Below are 25118 nucleotides of genomic sequence, written 5' to 3' on the forward strand. Positions count from 1 at the left end.
TCTGAGGAAACTGTTCGGTTAAAAAAATCCCATAAATTCACGTGTTACAGTCTGACGTAGCTACTTGACTATCGACTAGCAATCTTTTCATTATTAGTCATAGTTATTACTATGTTTCGCATTTAACTAACGCATTCGTCGAGTTTGCAATGAAAAACGTAGCAGCTGGCTACTTTACGCCTGCCGCACTTTATGTTATTCATTCCTGAGCAAGAAATGTAGCTAGGACAGTGTACCTGCTCTTGTTGATATCTAGGAAGAAGGGACCAAGGGAATGTGGAGAAAGCTGCCCCTCCTCCCTGCAGTGGGAATTAACTGTCTGTGACGCGGAATACAGTAGAAGAAAAATGCTTACTGTGACAGTGCAAGCAACGTCAAGGGAATCACCCCTGCAAGAAACAACTCGCATAGATTGCATGCCTCGTATCGCCGAGAAAACGACTTCGATGATCTCCACAAAACCCCGCGTATGTGAAATAATTATTGGTGTTACATTTACACTAATTCCTTTACATCTACTTTTTACTCCGATTAACACATTACCAAGCGCGCGGAGCATATTTCGCTCATCTCCTCGCTAGCTCGTGTGCAGTATAAATCTTGCCGAGAAACTAAAACTACGGGGCGTGTTATTTAAGTAAGTACCGTTTCGAAATTTAAAAAAGACGTGCTAAGATATCTCAATAATTTTATTTTTAGATGAAAGCCTGTACCTTAACCTACGCACTGACGCCATTACAGTCTGATTCTTCCTTGTTTACGTTGTGTACTGAGTGTTTAAGGTGCCTCCGATAATCGTGAGTCCCGCCGACAGTGAAGTACGGGCTGTTATAAGATTTCTTAGTGTCAAAGGCCTAAAAGCGATCGATATTCATCGTGAGATCTGTGCAGTTTACGGAGAAAACATTATGAGTGACGGAATGGTAAGAAAGAGGGTGAGAGGATTTAAAGATGGCCGCACAAATGTGCGCGATGAACAACGGAGTGGGCGTCCTTCTGTCATTAATGAAAGTTTGGTGCAGGAAGTGTACAATAAGGTCAGAGAAAACAGACGCTTTACGATTTCCTCCTTGCGGGATGACTTTCCTAATGTTTCTCGTAGTGTTTTGTATGGCACTGTGACCGAGCACTTGAATTACCGAAAATTGTGCGCATGTTGGGTACCGAAAATGTTGACGGATGTGCACAAAACCAAACGTTTAGACGATGCATTGACTTTCCTTGAGCGGTATCACAACGACGGTGATGATTCTTAAGCCAAATTGTTACAGGCGATGAAACATGGGTGGCCTACGTCACACCAGAATAAAAGCAACGGTCCATGGAAGTTGAGCATGGGCATCGTTTTGCTGCAAGAGAATGCTCGTCCGCATGTGGCGAATCAGACCGAAGATCTCATCACATCTTTTGGATGGGAATCTCTAGAAGTCTAGATCATCCTCCATACACCCCGATCTTGCGCCCAGTGACTACCATCTGTCCCTGCACTTGAAGAAACACCTGGGCGGTCAGTGTCTTCAAGGCGATGACGAACTCAAAACAGTGGTGATGCAGTGGTTAACAAGTCAGGCGGCAGACTTTTATGAGGAGAGTATTCAAAAACTGGTACAACCTTATGACAAGTGCCTCAATATTGTCGGGAATTATGTAGAAAAGTAGATTAAGATACAGGCTTTAATGTAAAAATAAAATTATGGAGATATCTTACCACGTATTTTTTTCATTTCAAAACGGTACTTACTTAAAAAAAAACACGCCTCGTATAAAAGGAATTATGTCAAAGGAGTGGCTGTTGGAGAAATTGATGCGGGGGCGGGGGGACGGAGTCGATAACGTGACATGCATTAATGATATCAGCTGTTATTCCTACGATATAGAAACGAGAATGATGAATCTGGTTGTCTGAGAAGTTGAGTGTTACGGCGTGAAGCCAAGCGCCGGCATGCCAGTCGGGAACGACAGAGAAGAGATGGCTGTGCGAAGACGTCAGCCTACAGCACGCTGACCGACCCCTCTCCAGGATGACAACGCGATCGCAGCGGTTCCTGTGTGAAGAAGACTCAGGCGCCGCGCCCGACTGGTCGTGGCGCAGTTCAATAGTAGCTTCGAGACCAGCGACTAGCATAGAAGCGTCAACGCTTGTTTCTTCGCTTGTACGCTCTATGTGACACAGGCTTGTAATTGTCTACACTGAGGACGATTGATTATTTAGTATGTCGCCTTTTGCTTGTGACACGTCTGTGTAACTAACAAAGTTAAGTACTGCATCTTTTCTGTTTTGTAATTAAACTGATTGATGCGATTTGTTTGAATTGTTCGTCTAGCGAACCGATAAGGCAGGCTTCCTAAACCTCACACATCTGTCAACGAGCGTGCAGACATAATACTGAACGACACAGCCTGGGTACGACACAGATATTTTTTAAGTCAGTCTCTACAGTGCAAGAATCGCGTATAACACTTTCAAGATATTTAGTGGTTAGAATAGAAATTACGACACAATAAAGATTTCGACCACCGAAATAGCAGGCCTAAAGCAAACATCTGGCATGCACAGAATATACTAGCATGATTACAGTGCAATTAGTTTTGGATCCGTCAGTGGAGACCTAGGAATACTCTGGGAAATCGTCATCAGTAATGCAGTCTTCAGTGACTGCTGCACTCTGACAGATGTTTTCGTAGGAGAGTAGAACACGTCGGCTGCTGTAGTTCTTTCTCCAAGGGTAATCTGAATTAATATATTTTCGCATAACAGATACATTGGTCAACAGTAGAATGTCTTCACAGGAGGAATATGTCTTGTCAGTGACTTGCAGCGGGTGGCGTCAGTCATTTAAGCCAAGCCTCCAACACAGAGTGGCAAATCGGACGCGGTTTGCTGTAGTCGACCAGTACGTAATGTAGTGCTCCGACGTTGTGGAGAGATCGACTGCTTGCCTCGCCTTTAGGTAAACAATCCTTTACGATCGCAGGCCATCAGACACGGTCACGTGGAAGGCAGATGGGAGGCAGCAGAGGCGCCGTATTATACTGCGTGTTCACGAAGGCGGCGCTGGCCAGTTGAACGGAGACCCCACAGGTCGGCGCCGCAAGCCGATCTAAATTTATTTTACGAGCTGCGCCCGGCGACTATTTAGAATGGAGGCTCCAGCGTGACGCAACGACCCCGACACGATACGTCAGGCGGGGCCGGACCACACACACACACACACGGCGCCAGCGCTGAGCTCTGGGCAACCTTGGCTGGCGTCAATCTCTCTGTGAAGTGTGTGCGGTCAGTTCCGGTTCTGTGACCAATTACCTTGACCTATACGCTGTGTCTGAAATACTCCCACTTCCGGTCAAAATGCCCAACTGTATCACTAGTTCCGCATCGCGTACACGTCCAACGTAACGCTAATCACTGCAATCTTGTGTTTCCATCATGCAAAGTTCACGGGGCACTGACAGTGTCAGAATGACCAATAAAATGGAGCAGAAAAATTTCCACGCAATCATCTGTAATATCTAGAACACGAAACTGCCCTCGAACGAAGTCCAACTTCGCAGCTACTAAGTACGTGAAGCAGTCTACGCGATAGATGGGATACCAGCTGTACCCGTGAGTTACAATGACATCGATAAAACTGAATCAAGATACTAATGAAAATGTTTTGCCCCACGGGTTACGAAACTTCGGAACTACATTCGCTGATGTGAAGGACGTCTTGTGAAGGATATAAAGTAATATAGCACGAATGAACGATCCTCGATTACACAAGAAAACTCCCTACTAACCCAATGAGAACGAAAGGAACGATTTGATAAGGGACTGACTGTCAGACTTTCACGTCCGAACTGGCAGAAATGAGTGTAACTTCGAAACACCCTTTTTGCAGTAATTTAACTCTGCTCAACCGTAATGAGTGGTAAATCTGTTCATCATGAAGCAGTAACAAATATACTATGTGAAGTTCCAAACGCTATGGTTCCAAAATGATCTATTAAGTAAGCATGTGTTCGTTTTCGACCACTACAAGTCTGTGGGAGAAAAGATCAACATACTACGAACATTAACTCTCATTCGTCGACAATGAAAGGACGATTTTGGTTTAACGTCCCATCAAAAAGGAGGTATTTAGGGACTTTGACGCTCTGTAGCGTCGTCCTGTGACGTCTCCGGACATGTGTTCCTATCCTCGATTTCTTCCTCACGACATCCTCTATAACCCCTCGAAATTTGTCGCATAATTTTTGGGACACCCTGTATACTTCAATATTACCCTAAATATACCATAAATTCTCTGTCGCTTCATTACATCTTCCTTCTCTAAACAAAAGTCAATACTCCTGTTGTGGCTTCCTTTTATACGACTGTACTTCACAGTAACAAAACATCATCAAAACTTTACCTCCTTCATGTAAGAATAAACTATCAATTAATAAAGCCTCGCTTTACTTCAGACGATATATTTCCCTCTGAAGGGTCTATTCAATACCAAACATTTCTCTTTGTTGACATTACTAAGAGCAACATTATTTCTTGCTACTACAACTTTTTTTGCTTTAGCCTGAATGTCTATAATATGGCACATTATTACTGGGCAAACATTGTGACTGAAGTAACTTCAAATGGCTCTAAGCACTATAAGAGTGTGTGTGTGTGTGTGTGTGTGTGTGTGTGTGTGTGTGTGTATGTTGTTTCGGGGAGGAGACCAAACTGCGAGGTCATCGGTCTCATCGGATTAGGGAAGGACAGGGAAGGGAGTCGGCCGTGCCCTTTCAAAGCACTATGGGACTTACCATCTGAGGTCATCAGTCCCCTAGACTTAGAACTACTTAAACTTAATTAACCTAAGGACATCACACACTCCCATGCCCGAGGCAGGATTCGAACCTGCGACCGTAGCAGCAGCGCGGTTCCGGACTGAAGCGCCTAGAACCGCTCGGCCACAGTGACCAGCAGGGACTTCCTCCTCTCCGTTTGAGGGCAGGTCGTGAGTCGCGCCTGGATGTTCAGTCGGTAGAGCAATTGCCCGAGAAAGGCAAAGGTTCTGGTTCGTGTCTCGATCGGGCACATAGTTTTAATCGGTCAGGAAGCTTCAGATCAGCGCATTTTCTGCTACGGAGAATTAATTCACTGTGGAAACACCTTTCTTGCTTCGATAATGGAGCCGTTGTGATACAACGATTCCTTTCTTATGTGGACAACAACGCATTCATGTCTCGAGAGATCTCTCACAGATCAAACTACTGCTTCGAATCGACGATATTGTTATTATCTGTGTTTACCGAAAAAAAAGAACCGTATATTACGTCCGCTGACATCCTGTTAGGACAAAGTGGTGCCGTAAATGATTTCCCCTCATTGGGAAAGATGGATCCGAAGCGGATCGAATCCGCCACATCCAAAATGATTGTTGTTTTTGGAGGCTTAAATAGTGCAGTTCATATACCGCTCAGAGACAACGTTCACAAGTTAAATACACATATCGCAGGCGACAGGATGCGTGAATTTGTTTCCTAATTCACATTAAGTAGACTAATTTTTCTACATGTACGGAGATATATGGTGACACCATACTACACTCGGCTCATTTTGAAACAAACATATGGCATACTGAGATATACGTACTTCTGAGGAAACGAACAGATTTAAAGGACTCTCCATAGGTATCAGTGCGACAAAGCATAGTTTTCCACTTGTTTTACAACTCGCATTCGTCTGAAATGTCTACTGCAAGGTGCAAAATATTACTCCTCGCCATTGCTGTCGCATGAATTCGTAAATGCAGCGAAATAAATCAGAGCACTTCATGTCAGAATGGCTCAGTGCTACAGATCTAACGGGATGTTCCACAAGAATAATCACTTTTGTCTGTGGGTGGATATTAACATGTTACGCCACCGACACCACTACAGTACGAGCCAGCGTTCCTCGCAGATGGAGCGGGAAGCGGCGTCTGCTACAACGCCGCAGAGCGCAGCTGTGTGTCGTTTCGACGGCCTTGGGACGCGGACTCGTCCGGCGACTGTCGCGACCCCGATACGTGTGGCGCCTGGCGCCTCGGAGGCGGCCGCATCCAAACTACCGCGTGACGTCACCACGGCCGGCCGCCTGTCCTCGCCAGCGGGGCGCGTCAGCAGCGGCAACACTTTCTCCCAGATTGCTGGCGGCGCAGTTCGAGCAAGCGAAACGCATGTCAGCCGAGGCGAGATCTGAATACCAGTAGCAGTCTTAGTCCCTGTATGTAAACATGACGTTTTACATCTATATACTAAGCAAGCTACTGTACTCTGCATTGCGAAGGGCACAACACATCGTATCCGCCCTGTTCTATTCATATATTGTGCGACAATAAAATGTACGTAAGTACTAGAAATCTCTCTAATCTCGTTGTCATTAGATCTGCGCCACATTTACTAGGGCAGCGGCAAAAGATTTACTCCTCACCCTCTGGTTCTCTAAATTTACCCAACAGGCTTTCCTCCTAAGATTTCCAGTTAGATTTCCCAATCAGTACTGTTACACTTCAGTTATGGGCTATATCGAGTGTTAACTAACAGCAACATCTCTCTGAATCTCTACTGTCAAATGAATTTCATAAAGAAAACAGTACTCTAAAATTGGGTGCAAAATAAATGTACAACACTTCCCACATCGTGTCGTTTCTTAGGCCCTCATTACACTGTCAATAATCATTGACGGGTGTTCAATAAAACCACACCCAAAACTCATATAAAATACATGATAAAAGCACTACTACACTGCCATCAATGCGGTCATTTGTAAAATATATTTGACAGAGTTGTTTTACAGAGTAATAGTGCCGTATTAGTTCCCCTAGACATTTGTCTGGACTGATCATTATTGTGGTTCTTCGTTTGTCTCTTTACGTGCTTTGTGCCTCATTGCTGCTTTTAACTAGGAGCACACCATCATCTGTGAGATGGGGTTACGATATGTTTTCTGATGTGTTTGGAGAAAATAACACCGTTCTCCTCACTCCCACGGTCGAAGCAGTGATGCAAGCCACGATTTGCACTTACCATGGCAACAGCACTAGCCTCAGACCACGAATGCTGTCCAGTTCGAATTATGCCTCCATGCAGCCGTTCACAATCCTGAATGTGGTTATACAAGTAAGACATCTTAACAGTCGTCCTCTTAAGGCGGTGAAATGTAAAGTAAATGCGTTCTGTTTCACAAAGAATGTCTCATCATGTAGACCTAACTACGTCACAGAGCCATTGCCTACCCTGATGAAGTGGACGACATAAGAATGAGCACTGACACATTCCTGGAAAAATTGTTTGACTTACAAGGAACCTCACAATAATCAGAGAGCTTGAGAATGCATTTCCAGTTAGCCATTTGTTGACAGAGATTTCCGTGGATAACTTTGAAATGCTGTTTATAACTGGATAAATAATCTCTCACCGTAACATTAAATATTGGTTTAATAACCTAAGCGATGTGGCAAGTCAGTAGGCTGAAAGCACCAGACTGTTCAATTAAAAAATACATTAATGGGAAAAAACTTGCTATTCGCATTTAAATATGAAACTTCTTTCAATAAGTAACAGATGAATTCACAATGTTCACTTTTATACATGACTGGTTTCTAAAAGAATTGCTTGAACCGCGCACGCAGTTGATATTGTTGGGCTATGGCAGGCGAAACGTCTTTTCCAAATATAGGACGTGTATGCATTCCATACGTTATGTTCATGGATCTGCCAGACCCACAACTCATTATAACAGTCCTCCTCCTCGCAAAGAGGCAAAGTGACGCAGAAGGAATTGTACCTTCAAGCGTACTCAAATACAGTGTGATGAAAATAGCATTAACTTAATGAGAACCTAGGATTTCCAAGGGAACATCACAGATGAAAGATGTCTTCATTATTATCTTTCGCTACGTGTGAAGCTACGTTCAGAAATAAACTCAGCGTAGCAACATTTCTTTTAAATGCCGGCGTACGTCTTCTTGTTCTATGCTCTCTTTAAGTGTATTATAAGCTACGAGACTGTTGAATTATTTGCGCCTGAAAAGCGCCAAACGTACGAGCTACAATTGTAAATATTAACTACTGTAGCTTACCTCTTTTGTTTCGATATTGTTTGTTTGCAATGAATAAGTGTAATTTGCGGTGGGTAAGCACTCGTCTACAGATGCTAGGAACACGTATTTTCCTCTTACGTCTGCTCAGAGGGCCCTTGCCAATCCTAGTCTCTCCCGGCGCTATTGTCCAGACATAAGACGGCACCTCGAATTTTCACAAAACAGTTAATAGGTGTAATAATGGGCATTTTCCACTCTGTAGACGTAGTTAAATACGTGTCTAGTTCTGGGCAAACACAGAAACGAGTAGCACGAATAAATAGCAGCAAATCGGTAATTATGTTAATGTACTGTAATTCAGTCGATGTGCTCTAAGCGAGGCCATACATAGACACCGCTACTCGTTCTCCCATTTTTCCCGCGCACTTTGACTGAAAACTGTGACACATCCCATGCTGTGTGCTACCTCTTTAGAACCGAGCAAAACGTCACGACTGCCCGTTATTTACTGTACAGCTTTTCTCACTTTTAATGTATTGTCTCAAAAATCATTCGTAATAATGCGTTCGTCTGTGTACGAAATTCGGGCGAAACATCTACATCGGTGTAAGTTACCAGAGGATTGGCAGTATACGCTTCTAAAGGTGTCACGGTTTGAAGCAGTGAAGGCTAGCCAACACGCGTTACTGGTTCAAATGGCTCTGAGCACTATGCGACTTAACTTCTGAGGTCATCAGTCCCATAGAACTTAGAACTAATTAACCCTAACTAACCTAAGGACATCACACACATCCATGCCCGAGGCAGGATTCGAACCTGCGACCGTAGCGGTCGCTCGGTTCCGGACTGTAGCGCCTAGAACCGCATGGCCACTCCGGCCGGCCACACGCGTTACTGGTTGATGCCATTCCGGCATATGCTATGTTATAATACATTCACGGAATTTCTTCAACAATGGAGAAAGCACTGTCGCGGAAAGAACTTCAGCAATGGACGTGCCCGTGATGGCTGTCGACGCCGTGCAGTAACGGCGGCCAACAGGTAGCAGGCGGCATAGCGCGCGTGCCCGCTTGCCGAGGCTGCTTTCACTGGCGGCGCGCATGCGCGGCCCGTGGCGCCAGCCGGTCGCGCGGCGGCTCCGTCAAAGCGGGCGGCGCGCTGCCTGCCACTTTAATTGACTGGAAACTGTACCAGCCTCCCACAGCCCGCATCCTGAATGGAATGCGGCGCGCTCGCTCGAGCACCGTTCCGGAAAGGACTCCTCGTACTTGTGAAAGCCGGTGGTTACCGACATTTCACAACGCGAAATTGTTGGCCGGGACACCGGGACGTAAGATAGCTGCGACGTTGTACCTCGCCTGATAAAGGCTCGGAGTGGCCGGCATATGCGGAAATTCCGTCGACTGTGAAGTGCGAATACTGAACCGTTTTCTGTCAGTTAAAAAATCGTACTCACCGAAAACTATGTGCAGTTTACAGTGAGTATGGAAGATATAAGTGACAGCAGTGACGTATCTTCCGGAAGACACAAAGCAATGTATATAATCACGCAAGGGCACCTTTCTAAAACTGCTTTGGTGGACGTGATGAGCCATGTGATTGACATGTGATTCCCTTCAACAGGGAAACCTGTTAACCTCCACCTTACATACGTCACGTCCACTACGTTTTGACAGAGGAAGGAGATACTGCTAGCCTAGTTTATAGAACACAGCACAGCCACTAAACATCAAGAAACCAAGTTGAGCAGCAACGAAATGAATGACACTGCATATAAAGTTTCGGCATGGATTCACTATATTGCGAAGCCCGTCGATACACTGCCGCAAAGACGGACAGTTTTAATGTGGGATTCTACCATCATTATACACGACGATGACCCCTTCCTAAGCGAAAGGTAGCACAGCGTTCAGCGTCCTGTAGCAAGGGTAAACAGGATTTAATCTACCATTATAATAAGTGCCTTAATGTCGAGAGAAAGTCCAATTGAAAGTACGCGAAGGCTCTAGCTGTTGCAAGTATGTAGCAAAAAGTAGTTTCATTTATTATAACTGATTTATAAAACGGCTCGGTTTGGGTTCGCCGACACGAATATCCATACGGTATTTCGCCATATCCGGGAAATACTCTGGTGTGAGATCGTAAGAGTCAATCTCACTGACAATGTCATTTCGAGTTATGTGGAACGCTACAAAAACGGAAACACGTCAGCAAGTGTACGGAGCCACTGAAGCTGACGGGCAACACGTTTGGTTACACAAATAGGTGTTTAATCAGCCCGTATTGAATAAATAATTGCGGTAACCCACCCTGTGTGTCTGGTGTTTCAGTCGAGTTGGCTATTGAACTTCGATACCCGAGAAGACATTCAGGTGCTGCGAGCGGCAATGTAACGTGTGCTTAATGAATGAGCTGTAATAGAAATAGACCGGTTGTCGGTATCTTGTATGCCAAAAACACCCCGACATAAATTTAGAAACTACGAAGACAATACTCGGCACTGTCTAGACTGCAGCAGTGCCGTAATAATAATTAAAAAAATGTTACTGATAATGTGGTAATCATAGGTCACCTAATGAAGAAGGCTAAGCACTGACGCTGACGAAGCAATTTACAAAAGCCATACAAGTAGGACGTTCAGATGGCTCAGTCGAGCGGAGAACAAGCACTTTCTTAATGTGACAGTGAGAACTATAGTTGCAAAAAACGCGAGGGAAACTCGATAGAGATCGCAAGCCCTGTAGCCTCAATCGGGCACGATCGGAGAGGCGCTTCGAAACTGGCGAGTGATGCGACCGACAGGTGGGCGTAATCCGTGTCGCCGCCTGTGCCTGGCATCCCTCCCGCGGCACAGTCCTTTCGGTTAGGAATTCCGGGAAATCCAGGGCGGCTCCTTTCGGGGTCCTACTGAGGGGCCGCTGAGGTGCATTGTGGAGGTCGGACAGTCTCTTCCGCGGTATAAACACGCCGCCGGAGCTTTTGTCCCAGCGCTGGTCGCTCCAAAAGGGTGCACGAGAGCCGGTGGGGTGGCAAGGGGGGTGGGGCGGAAGCGAACGCGGTGGCGCGCTGCCTGGCTCACCTGTGAACTGCTTGTATCCATTGAGGAACTTTGTCTTCCACCACTTGGCGAGGTGCGCAGCCATGTGCGAGCCGCTGCCGGTTGTCATTCGAGACGGCGGTCCCCCGGCGTCGTCGTTGCTGCCACCCCGGCCACGCGCGTCACATGGGGCGGCGTCGGCGTCGCCCTCGGGCCAGCCACCACGGGGGGTGGTGTCGTCGTCGTCGACTCGTCGCCTCGGCCGCGGGCCGGCTCGCCTCCGGTCGAGAGCCGGCGGAACCAGGAGCGTGAGGGGCAGGGCGATATCCAGGGGAGGCCGCCTCATGCACAGCCGCTGCGGCAACACGCGTGTCACACTCGCGTCGCGCCTCGCAACCGCACTACCCGCGCACCGTACCGTAGCGTCGCCCGCCTGGCTCTCTCTCTCTCTGCGCACACGTCCGCCCGTCGCGGCGCACACAGTGCGACTGGCGCGCAGCGCTCCGCCGCGGGCCTCGCGGCCGCCCCCACTCCGCCGCCCCTCTCCTCCTGCCCGCTCCCCTCCCCGCCGCCACACCACACTCCCACCGACGCCGGCCGTCAGCACAGTAGGCTTCCTCTTCGGGGCCCGCCTAGCTAGCAGGCCCTTCCTTTGGCGGCCAAAAGGCGGTTCGTGTTAAAAGAGAAAAACCGGGCCGGCGCGGCTTCCCGCTGCGCGTGCGGGGACCGTGGCCGTGCTTACCTGCCCCCGAGCGGACAACTCTTCGGGGTTTTGCCGCCGCGATTTGTCTTCGGCCACAAAGGGAAGCGCCGCCCGCCGGCTCCCGCGAGGGCACAAGTGTCTCTGCCTGGGACGTGTCATTCCCGGCCGCTGACATCGCTTACATGCACATTTCACCCCTAATGGGTCTATAAAATACCGCCGTGCAGATACAAGGCAGGGTCCACACATTGGGGCCAACGTTGGCACCAATAGTATTGGTCCAATGAGTGGGTCCGTGAAATGGCATCGGAGCCCACATTGACCCCAATTTTGGTGCTGCACCGTTGTCTAGTGAGCAAGATGTATAAGACAGGTGAAATACCCTCAGACTTCAAGAAGAATATAATAATTCCAATCCCAAATAAAGCAGGTGTTGACAGATGTGAAAATTACCGAACTATCAGGTTCATAAGTCACAGCTGCAAAATACTAACGCGAATTCTTTACAGACGAATGGAAAAACTGGTAGAAGCTGACCTCGGCGAAGATCAGTTTGGATTCCGTAGAAATGTTGGAACACGTGAGGCAATACTGACCCTAAGACTTATCTTAGAAAATAGATTAAGGAAAGGCAAACATACATTTCTAGCGTTTGTAGACTTTAGAGAAAGCTTTTGACAATGTTGACTGGAATACTCTCTTTCAAATTTTAAAGGTGACATGGGTAAAATACAGGGAGCGAAAGGCTATTTACAATTTGTACAGAAACCAGATGCTAGTTATAACAGTCGAGGGGTATCAAAGGGAAGCGGTGGTTGAAGGGAGTGAGACAGGGTTGTAGCCTATCCCGATGTCATTCAATCTGTATATTGAACAAGCAGCAAAGGAAACAAAAGAAAAATTCGGAGTACGTATTAAAGTCCATGGAGAAGAAATAAAAACGTTGAGGTTCGCCGATGACATTGTAATTCTGTCAGAGACAGCAAAGCACTTGGAAGAGCAGTTGAACGGAATGGACAGTGTCTTGAAAGGAGGGTATAAGATGAACATCAACAAAAGCAAAACGAGGATAATGGAATGTAGTCGAATTAAGTCGGGTGATGCTGAGGGAATTAGATTAGGAAATGAGACACTAAAAGTAGTAAAGGAGTTTTGCTATTTGCGGAGCAAAATGATGATGGTCGAAGTAGAGAGGATATAAAATGTAGACTGGCAATAGCAAAGAAAGTGTTTCTGAAGAAGAGAAAATTGTTAACATTGAGTATAGATTTAAGTGTCAGGAAGTCGTTTCTGAAAGTATTTGTATGGAGTGTAGCCATGTATGGAAGAGAAACATGGACGATAAATAGTTTGGACAAGAAGAGAATAGAAGCTTTCGAAATGTGGTGCTACAGAAGAATGCTGAAGATTAGATGGGTAGATCACATAACTAATGAGGAGGTATTGAATAGAATTGGGGAGAAGAGGAGTTTGTGGCACAACTTGACAAGAAGAAGGGACCGGTTGGTAGGACATGTTCTGAGGCATCAAGGGATCACAAATTTAGCATTGGAGGGCAGCGTGGTGGGTAAAAATCTTAGAGGGAGACCAAGAGATGAATACACTAAGCAGATTCAGAAGGATGTAGGTTGCAGTAAGTACTGGGAAATGAAGAAGTTTGCAAAGGATAGAGTAGCATGGAGAGCTGCATCAAACTTGTCTCAGGACTGAAGACAACAACAACAACAACAACCGTTGTCTGTCGCTATTTCGATCAAACATCAAACGGAGCTGGACCAATACCGATACACAGACCGCACAATAGCGCCAACGTTATTCTTTTGGTTGTAGTATCGGAACTCGAGTTTGTTTGTCGCTTGTACTTCCAGGACGGATATCTGAAAACACGTTGTCTTATGATCAGCGCAATAACACGAAAGTTCGAGTTTTTGGGGCTTTACCAGCAAGAAATACATTTGCGGAATCCTACTATGAGGAACCGCAAAAATCGCAAATCACTGCAGATGCATTTCTACCAGACAGATACACAATTCCAGAATGAGATTTTCACTCTACAGCGGAGTGTGCGCTGATATGAAACTTCCTGGTAGATTAAAATTGTGTGCCGGTCCGAGACTCGAACTCGGGACCTTTACCTTTCGCGGGCAAGTGCTGTAACATCTGAGCTACCCAAGCACAACCCACGATCTGTCCTCACAGCTTCAATTCTGCCAGTATCTCTTCTCCTATCTTCCAAACTTCACAGAAACTCTTCTGTGAAGTTTGGCAAAGGTCCCGAGTTTGAGTCTCAGTCCGGCACACAGTTTTAATCTGCCAGGAAGTTTCAGATACACAATTACTGAATCTCTTTTGGAATAGTACCTGTTCAGGGTATAAATGCACGCAAATGCCTGAAAGAGAGATTGATTTTTGGTGTATGTATCTTTATATATGTTCTGCAACTGTGCAGTGTTTCGTCTACATTGAAGTTTTTGGTTACTTGTCAATAAAGCTTGTTTCATCCAAGTTCTCGCCGTATACCAAAAGCCGTTTGATGTTCCGAGAATTTTATGACGATGGAGAATCCTGACCAAAGATTTGTATTATGCTTTAACATTTCAGAAGCATGAAGAGCATAAGGTCATAAGTTTTTGTTGTGGGTTTAAACTTAGTAGCGGGATGATAGATATTCGTGAATTACGTCTCCTTTATTACTAGGATGCACCAGAATAGCTGCTCATAATAATTAATCTTTATGAGGGGCAGACTGTTTGGGATTTATCGCTATTGTCAAGCACAATTTTGGTAAGAATGTCTGCAAATGTGAATGTCATTTATCTTAAAGGGACTATATTTCACTCTCGTCTAGAACGATGTGACGTCCATATTACGTCGCTAGTGATCTCTCACTGTTTCGATTCATGGTAAATGACGTAAATATACGGATTATAGTACGTTAAATATGGTTTGACAGTAGTTTGACAGTTCTGCTCTTACGACGTTGTATGTTTGCAAAGATTTTACAGATGAACAGCGATATTATTTTATTAAGTTAATTTTGTCAGTATTACCTTTGGTTGTTGCGTATGTTATTTCCGATTTATCCACTATCGTGTTCTAAAAGTACAAAAAGTGTTTGAAGTAACGTTTGAGTTTAAATTCGGTATGCTCGTTTAATATTTCTTGTGCGTGTCTTCTCCTGTGTATCTATATTTCCAATTCTTCAAGAATGTTCATTGCAAAACCTTTTGGAATTCTGTGTGGGTTTTGGTGTGATTTTCAATTGCTGTGACTGAAAACTTAGCTTTTAACGTATTTCACGGTTATTTAATACACATATTTGACCTGTATTTTTAGCGAATTTTGCCCTGCGGTTTTATTTTGACACATATTGAAGTTTATGACGTCATATCCCCTGATCTAAATGTCGTGCAATGATGTAATTTTTCTGGTACGTTCAGTGGTATATGTGAATACTGTCTGCAAAATGTGTCACGAATACAGTTGGTAGTGGTAAGTTCTTATGGGACCATACTGCTGAGGTCACGGTCCCTAGGCTTACACACTACTTAATCTAACGTAAACTAACTTACGCTGACAGCACACACACCCATGCCTGAGGGAGGCCTCGAACCTCCTACGGGGGGAGCCGCGCGAACCGTGGCAACACGCCCCAGACCGCATAGCTACCCCGCACGACACAGTTAGTAGTAAAGAAGTAATAAATTAAAACTTTATGCTTCATGTTACCCTTTTGCTGCTTGAATAGCGAAAATGTATAAGCAACAAACCTTTTTCCTTCCGATTTTTTTTAGGGTCGTCAGCCGAAAAAGGTTCGTAAAAGTTTGAAATTACGTGTAAAGTCTGTTGCAAGTTTTCTCATTCTCAAATCCTGGATAAGTAAAGTGTGGGTATTCTCGCGTCGTGGGCTATACTGCTTTTTCACCCCCACCCCACCCTTCTGAAGGGTAGCAACCCATCCTTCTGAAGGGTGGGTTCTTCTTAACCCCCCCCCCCCCCCCTGCTCCCCAGTGATTCTCCCCAATCAATAAATGATAAATGCTCCAAGATTGGTTGAAATCTGTCCAGTAGGACGAGATGTCAATATACATACATACGTTTTTAAAATTTGAATGGATTCCACTATGCATTTCGACGGATTGTACAACCATTGTCATTAGGAAGTCCGCCCCGATAGCTGAGTGGTCAGCTTGACGCATTATTACCGTCCTACGGGCCTGGGTTCGGTTCCCGGCTGGGTCGGGGATTTTCCGGCGCGCAGGTCGCCCAGTATGGCGTCGAATGTAATAAGACCTGCACCAAGGCGGCCGGACCTGCCCCGTATGGGGCCTCCCGGCCAATGACGCCAAACGCTCATTTCCATTTCCATCATTAGGAAAAGTTGTTAAAATTAACAAAGACCAAGTATCTGTAGTGTTCATTTTTCTGGCCTCTTTTGGCACTGTCTTTGAGAGTTCAAGGGCTAGTCTTCCACATGTATGTGCTTCTCACTTTAATGCCACGTATATATGACTCGGAAAATCAGTCCAAAGCCTTCAACGGCTCTGCCACAGGATGCCCAGAAATAATTAAACCTACAAAATTTAACCAATTCCCCTTTATTGTGGTGGTATCATTTGTAACGTACAGTGGAAATAACAAGAACAGTGAGTAGTTACAGTCAGTTGTGTACGTCAATAGTTGCAACTCTAAAGTAAACAATACACACGAAAAGCAAAAATAAAAAAAATGGCCGATAGTAACAAGACGAAGGTAGTACTGCGCCGACTTAGCCCAGAAACTGATGACTTCCACACCACTGTGTAGCACAGATTCCAAGTCTTCTCGAAGAAGAGAGATTAACGTCCTCAGTAAACTAGACAGAGACGTAGTGGCGTCTTATCTCAAGCAGGACTCAAACCATTTAGCTTCGAGCGGGAGCACGTAGAGGAACATCACTAAATTACAGTTGGTCTTAGTCAACTCATACAAATACGAAAGCGTAAAGATTTCGGTCGATGCGAAATGAAATGATCGCTCGGGCTCAACCGTAGGTAAAGGAGGAGGCAAACTTCGAATCATTCATTGATACTGGCCACGTACAGTCAGTCTAGATAGGAAATTACTTGCAGCATATTAGTGCAAGCCACCCACCTTGACTGTATACAATGAAAGGTAGTACGAATATTGATAGAGTTTATCTGACTCGAAAAAGAGGGTCACCCAGATGTTGAAAAACTGAACTGGTAGAGGCTTGAAGAAGAGCATTACCGATCCCGTGAAAGCATAGTTACGAAGTTTAAAGGAGCAGTATAAAGCGAGGAATCTAGAAATATACTACAGATCCTACGTAGTGCATCTGTAGGGGACATGGAGTTAAGATTAGACCAATATCAGTGCCAACAGAGGCAGCAAACAGTCATTCTTCTCGCTCCGTACGGGAATGAAACGGGAGGAAGCCACGATTTTATACACTATGTGATCAAAAGTATCCGGACACCTGGCTGAAAATGACTTACAAGTTCGTGGCGCCCTCCATCGGTGATGCTGGAATTCAGTATGGTGTTGGTCCACCCTTAGCCTTGATACAGCTTCCACTCTCGCAGGCATACGTTCAATCAGCTGCCTGAAGGTTTCTTGGGGAATGGCAGCCCATTCTTCACGGAGTGCTGCACTGGGGAGAGGTATCGATATCGGTCGGTGAGGCCTGGCACGAAGTCGGCCTTCCAAATCACCCCAAAGGTGTTCTATAGGATTCAGTCAGGACTCTGTGCAGGGCCATCCATTACAGGGATGTTACTGTCGTGTAACCTCTCTGCCACAGGCCGTGCATTATCAACAGGTGCTCGATCCTGTTGAAAGATGCAATTGCCATTCCCGAATTGCTCTTCAACAATGAGAAGCAAGAAGTGCTTAAAACATGAGTGCAGGCATGTGCTGCGATAGTGCCACTCAAAACAACAAGGGGTGGAAGCCCCCTCCATGAAAAAAAAACCACCACACCATTATACCACCGCCTCCGAATTTTACTGTTGGCACTACACACGCTGACAGATGAAGTTCACCGGGTATTCGCCATACCCACACCCTGGCATTGGATCGCCACATTGTGTACCGTGATTCGTCACTCCACACAACGTTTTTCCACTGTTCAATCGTCCAATGTTTACGCTCCTTACACCAAGTGAGGCGTCTTTTAGCATTTACCAGCGTGATGTATGACATATGAGCAGCCGCTCGACCATGAAATCCAAGTTTTGTCACCTCCCGTCTAACTGCCATAATACTTGCAGTGGATCCTGATGCAGTTTTTAATTTCTGTGTGATGGTCTGGATACATGTCTACCTATTACACATTACGATCCTCTTGGATTGTCGGCGGTATCTCTCAGGCAACAGACGAGGTCGGCCTGTACGCTTTTGTGCTGTACATGTCCCTTCAGGTTTTCACTTGACTATCACGTCGGATACAGTGGATCTAGGGATGTTTAGGAGTGTGGAAATCTCGCGTGCAGACGTATGACACAAGTGACACCCAATCAACGGACCTCGTTCGAAGTCCGTGAGTTCCGCGGAGCGCCCCATTCTGCTCTCTCACGATGTGTAATGACTACTGAGATCGCTTATATGGAGTACCTGGCAGCAGGTGGCAGCACAATGCATCTAATATGATAAACGTATGTTTTTGGGGGTTGTCGGATACTTTCGATCATATAGTGTACACTGCGTAGTACCCTCTGCCATGTGTTTCACATTGCTTGCAGAAATTGGATATAGTTGCCAATGTTCGTGTTTCACCACGCACACGTTGCCTTGAAAATGGGCGAAATCATTGAAGCACCAATACCCGTGCTTAGTCTGTTTGCTGACGTCCATGTGCTACAACTCTCCTTGTACCCGGCTGCAATCAGTCGTCATGGTGTGATCCAGTACTGGCTAACCGATTTTATCCATCAGTCGCACTGTAAACTGGCTTGTTCGGCGATGCCTGAAATAGAATTCAAAACGCTGTGTGTGGACTTACTGTATGTCGAAGTGTTACAGCCTGTGGGCCATGTGCTTCATCATATCCAGACAATGCAAAGGACTTTCTGTCATTTAGCCCACAAACTGGTGATTTCCACGCCCCTGTGTAGTGCAGTTATCAAGCCTACTGAATACATTGCACAGGCCGTCTGTCTCGCTTGTACCAAGAAATTTTTCGTGACATCCACCAAAGAAACTGTTTTGATAGTACAAAAAGATCAAGTTGTACCGTGTTTCTAGTTCTACGATTAACTATAAATCTCTCTCTAACTGAATGGATCGAGCCTGTTGAAGAAAGAAACTGCCAAGTAGAACGACTTATAACTCACCTCCAGCCACCCAAATTTAACTTTCACGTGTTTTCTTTAATTAGCTTAAGGTGAATTTTGGGATGGTTCCTTTGAGAAAAGGGCTTCCGATTTATTGCCCCAACCTTTGTCCGTTCCAACTGGCAGAGTGAATCAGTTCGCGGGGAAGAGAAAGGCAGGGCGTACCACCTCCGACACGACTATGCTTACTAAACAAAGGTAGTCTCCTAAACAATCTTCGACTTGAGGATAACATTATTTTAGACGGCAACGCCGCAACGATATTTGTATGTCTTGTCACAGAAATTTAATGCAGATATGTTAGTATGTTAACACTGCTGTTTCACATATACATTTGCACTTACGTGCTCAGTCATCTATTTTTGTGACATGAAGTGAGATGACGTATGCCGTCTCTTCAGCAAAACAATACACAGGGTATGACATGAACGAATAAATACTACGGTAATATAAATGGTTTCTTGTGATTCGGTTTCCTTTCAATATTCTGAGTCCTTGTCGTTTGCACTTTGACCACTCGTAAGCTATTTGTGTTGTATGCGTTGAACGATAAAAAATACGTGTCAGCACCGACAATAAAATTCGCTTGACGCCTACTTAATAAGTGGTCTCTCTTCCTTTCACATTAGACGAGTAAGCGTTAGCGTAAGTGGCTGAAAAACTGAGGACGATGATCGAGCGTTTTATGCCAGTAAATCAATAAGAGTAGGACCAGGTTCATCGCGGTACACGAAACAGATGCAGGGATTATTACCTAAGCAGCGAAAGAAGCATGCTATAGATTTTTTTAAAAATCTCGAAGATTGGTAAAGGTTTACAGAATATCGAAAAATATTGCGAATTTCAGTGAGAGACACTTTTAAGAATTTACATAACGACACTCTGTCTCTAAATCCAGCAAGAAGTCCAAAGAAATTCTGAACGTTTTCTGAAATTCCTGCACCAAGTAAGCTGCAATAAATATTCCAAATCTGAATGGAAGAAAACTGGGAACCGGAATAATTTAAAGATAGCACCTCTTGGTATAGCCCCACTCAATAGATGAAAAGCTTGGTTCCATATTCTACTGGAGTTATGTTCCTTTCAGGATACGCTGACGAGCGCCACTCTTAGCTGTCATTTAAAAACGCTCACACGACGGAAGATCCGTGTCTACAGACTGGAAGGTTGCACAGGTCACGGTAATACACAAAAAGCCAAATGGAAACAATCTGCAAAAGTGATGTTATTACCCTGTCGAAAGACACAGCAGACCAATCACTCCACGACAGCAGAAAGGTGCTTAATGATTTCCCAAAAAGCCAAAACCCTCTACTCCTCTGTGAAGTCTCTATTCAGATCTAAGTCAATACATTTTCTTCTAGATAGAGGTGGAATTCCCAGAACGCCGACAGGCGCAAATTTGCCACAAATATGGACAGATGCTTGACATTCTTACCAGTTGCAGTTAAACACCTCAGTCCATCCAGCAGCTCGTGCAGGAGTGTACTTGTACTTCTTAAAATCATATCCTGGCGTCGTCAAGGATTTCCTGTCACTAACACCGAAAGCATTTGACTGGGTTAAGAAATTAAAAAAAAGTTGTATACCATACAGGTAAGATGTTTTATCTCTTTTTCATTACTAGCATTGTCTCCCATCCGTATAACACTTCCGTGTGTTTCGCCATATTCTAATTAAATGAGTACAAGGTGAAACAGAACTTCACCAACATAATCTGGGGTTGTTAGGGGATGTTGCCTGAATATTTTGGTATACGGCACCCGTACTCTCTGGTGAATCGTTACAGAGCAACTGCCTTTGATTTGATTTCTTACTACCATATAGCTTTCATGGAAACCCAGTTCTAAGCAAAGAAGGGAAAGCAGAAAGGTGGAAGGAGTATATAGAGGGTCTATACAAGGGCGATGTACTTGAGAACAATATATGGAAATGGAAGAGGATGTAGATGAAGATGAAATGGGAGATACGATACTGCGTGAAGAGTTTGACAGAGCACTGAAAGACCTGAGTCGAAACAAGGCACCCGGAGTAGATAACATTCCATTGGAACTACTGACAGCCTTGGGAGAGCCAGTCCTGACAAAACTCTGCCATCTGGTGAGCAAGATGTATGAGACAGGCGAAATACCCTCAGACTTCAAGAAGAATATAATAATTCCAATCCCAAAGAAAGCAGGTGTTGACAGATGTGAAAATTACCGAAAAATCAGTTTAATAAGCCACAGCTGCAAAATACTAACGCGAATTCTTTATTGACGAATGGAAAAACTGGTAGAAGTCGACCTCGGGGAAGATCAGTTTGGATTCCGTAGAAATGTTGGAACACGTGAGGCAATACTGACCTTACGACTTATCTTAGAAGAAAGATTAAGGAAAGGCAAACCTACGTTTCTAGCGTTTGTAGACTTGGAGAAAGCTTTTGAGAATGTTGACTGGAATACTCTCTTTCAAATTCTGAAGGTGGCAAGAGTAAAATACAGGGAGCGATAGGCTATTTACAATTTGTACAGAAAGTAGATGGCAGTTATAAGAGTCGAGGGGTATGAAAGGGAAGCAGTGGTTGGGAAGGGAGTGAGACAGGGTTGTAGCCTCTCCCCGATGTTGTTCAATCTGTATATTGTGCAAGCAATAAAGGAAACAAAAGAAAAGTTCGGAGTAGGTATTAAAATCCATGGAGAAGAAATAAAAACTTTGAGGTTCGCCGATGACATTGTAATTCTGTCAGAGACAGCAAAGGACTTTGAAGAGCAGTTGAACGGAATGTGTCTTGAAATGAGGGTATAAGATGAACATCAACAAAAGCAAAACGAGGATAATGGAATGTAATCGAATTAAATCGGGTGATGCTGAGGGAATTAGATTAGGAAATGAGACACTAAAAGTAGTAAAGGAGTTTTGCTATTTGGGGAGCAAAATAACTGATGATGGTCGAAGTAGAGAGGATATCAAATGTAGACTGTCAATGGCAAGGAAAGCGTTTCTGAAGAAGAGAAAATTGTTAACATCGAGTATAGATTTAAGTGTCAGGAAGTCGTTTCTGAAAGTATTTGTATGGAGTGTAGCCATGTATGGAAGTGAAACATGGACGATAAATAGTTTGGACAAGAAGAGAATAGAAGCTTTCGAAATGTGGTGCTACAGAAGAATGCTGAAAATTAGATGGGTAGATCACATAACTAATGAGGAGGTATTGAATAGGATTGGGGAGAAGTTTGTTGCAAAACTTGACTAGAAGAAGGGATCGGTTGGTAGGACATGTTCTGAGGCATCAAGGGATCACCAATTTAGCACTGGAGGGCAGCGTGGAGGGTAAAAATCGTATAGGGAGACCAAGAGATGAATACACTAAGCAGATTCAGAAGGATGTAGGCTGTAATACGTACTGGGAGATGAAGAAGCTTGCGCAGGATAGAGTAGCATGGAGAGCTGTATCAAACCAGTCTCAGGACTGAAGACCACAACAACAACAACAAACTATCGTTTATGTTTGTATTTGGAGTACACTGAAAATATCTGTCAAATGTCGACGGGATGAGCTGTGTGTCTTGTCTGGAAACAAACTTCTCCCATCAACTCAAGGTTCTTGCTGCTGGCGATAAAACGCTCACTCCACGCTTCATCCTCTTTATTTCGGCACATTTCGACCCTGATTAGGGTTTGCTTTTCAGTTACTGTTAGTTGTAGGCTAACAGCGATACAAAGCGGTACGGTGCAAAGTTAGCAATATGCACCTCCCGTACGGGTTCACTGAATGCAGTGGGTGAGCGCCATGACGACTTTGTACTGAGCTCTGCCCGAAGCGACAGCAAACACACAGTGTCAAGCATGGTCTGAGGGTTGACGCATTGCTCTGCGTTGTGTGGTGTACGTTTTGGTGATTGAGTATTACAGGTTTGTTCACTACTGAGAACGTACTTTTTAGAGAAACGAAGGTAACTGGGGTAATAAACGGAATAAATCATAATTACGTGATTACCTGAGTCCACGGGTCCGTTACACCGAAATAGTCTGAAAGTATCCCTCAACAACCTCCGATACTTTTGTCGGTGGAGTTCGGGTTCACATCATTAACATCGGTCTGTGCTAGTGTTTCTGATGTATACTGAGTTAAAAAATCAGGAGATTCATCAAACAAATCAATCTGTTGAAACATAATCAGCAAGGATTCAGAAACTACCGTTGTCGTAGAACACGACTGCCTCGCTATTCACGCAAAGTTTGTGTTACTGGCAGGAGATTAAAAGTTAGTTTAAGATTCCGACACTTCTGGAAGGCTTTTGACATCATCTCTTTCTAAGCAAATTTCATGCCTATGGACATCTTTCCAGCTACATGACAGGATTCGTGGTTTCCCGTCTGAAAGTTCACAGTATGCAGTAATTGATGAAAATGACTAGCGAACCCGCAATGCTTCGAAATTGCTAGCAAGGGAACCTCCCCATCGCACCCCCCTCAAATTTAGTTATAAGTTGGCACAGTGGATAGGCCTTGAAAAACTGAACACAGATCAATCGAGAAAACAGGAAGAAGTTGTGTGGAACTATGAAAAAAATAAGCAAAATATACAAACTGAGTAGTCCATGCGCAACATAGGCAACATCAAGGATAGTGGGAGAACTGGAGCGCCGTGGTCCCGTGGTTAGCGTGAGCAGCTGCGGAGTGAGAGGTCCTTGGTTCAAATCTTCCCTCGAGTGAAAAGTTTACTTTCTTTATTTTTCGCAAAGTTATGATCTGTCCGTTTGTTCATTGACGTCTCTGTTCACTGTAATAAGTTTAGTGTCTGTGTTTAGCGACCGCACCGCAAAACCGTGCGAATAGTAGACGAAAGAACGTGCCTCTCCAATGGGAACCGAAAACATTTGATCGCAAGGTCATAGGTCAACCGATTTCTCCATAGGAAAACACGTCTGAAATATTCTATACGACACTGGTGACGGCATGTGCGTCACATGACAGGAATATATTGTCGACCCACCTAACTTGCACACTTGGCGAATGGGAAAAAAGATTCTTCTACCTTGCCCGATTTAGGTTTTCTTGTGGATGTGATAATCACTCCCAAAAAAGTGATGAAAACGTAAGAGATTGTCACATAAACTGCAACAAATGAATGCAACAGTTTCACAGTCGCACAGTTTTCCCTGTGCTCTGTCAAAACATCTGTTTTTACCGTTTTCAAATTTTTCCGTGTGTAGACCGTCAAATCCTGCTTATGTGCAAGCAAATCTGAACATGTCCTGCAATTTTGGAGAGCGAAGTTGATTATGTGTGAGTGCCTGAACTTTGATAATTGTCTGAAAATAAAAAATTAAACTTTTCACTCGAGGGAAGACTTGAACCAGCTGCTCACGCTAACCACGGGACCACGGCGCTCCTGAGCTCACACTATCCTTGATGTTGCTTATCTTGCGCATGGACTACTCAGTTTGTATATTTTGCTTATTTTTTTCATAGCTCCACACAACTTCTTCCTGTTTTCTCGATTGATCTGTGTTCAGTTTTTGAAGGCCTATCCAATGTGCCAACTTGTAACTAAATCTGAGGGGGGTGCGATGGGGAGGTTCCCTATCTATGGGAATTCGACGAACGTCTCCCGCAATGCTTAGAATTTGCTAAGTATCTATGGGAATTCCACGCGCGTCTCCTCCTCCTCCCCCTCTCTCTGTCAGTCCCCTCCGTCCCCCTCTTTATGCCCCTTTCCTGGTCCCCCACTTTCTGTCCATCTCTTCTTCATCCTCTCCCTGACCTTCAACGTTGTTTATTGTTATTGCAAGTTCAGATTCCATTGTAGTATTCTAATCATAAGCCAATGGCCATCAATAGAAATTTTCTATTTTCTGTGAATACTAATGGCGAGAAAAAAACCGCAGCTCGTGGTCTAGTGGCTAGTGTTGCTGCCTCTGCATCACGGGGTCCCGGGTTCGACTCCCAGCCGGGTTGGGGATTTTCTCTGCCTGGGGACTGGGTGTTTGTGTTGTCCTTATCATTTCATT

General features: G+C 44.8%; 1 protein-coding gene across 1 annotated transcript in view; it reads right to left on the bottom strand.

The window, feature by feature from the left end:
• The window catches only part of LOC124616232, a 148077-nt gene extending 136099 nt beyond the window's left edge, over positions 1 to 11978 (bottom strand). The window contains exons 1-2 of the mRNA XM_047144535.1: positions 11971 to 11978; positions 11128 to 11735 (exon numbers count right to left, since the gene is read on the bottom strand). Of these exons, the coding sequence (XP_047000491.1) occupies positions 11128 to 11735; positions 11971 to 11978 (616 nt within the window). The remainder of the gene's footprint in view (positions 1 to 11127; positions 11736 to 11970) is intronic.
• Positions 11979 to 25118: the final 13140 nt, after the last annotated feature.

The sequence above is a fragment of the Schistocerca americana genome, chromosome 5, assembly GCF_021461395.2.
Source record: "Schistocerca americana isolate TAMUIC-IGC-003095 chromosome 5, iqSchAmer2.1, whole genome shotgun sequence".
Lineage (NCBI taxonomy): Eukaryota > Metazoa > Arthropoda > Insecta > Orthoptera > Acrididae > Schistocerca > Schistocerca americana.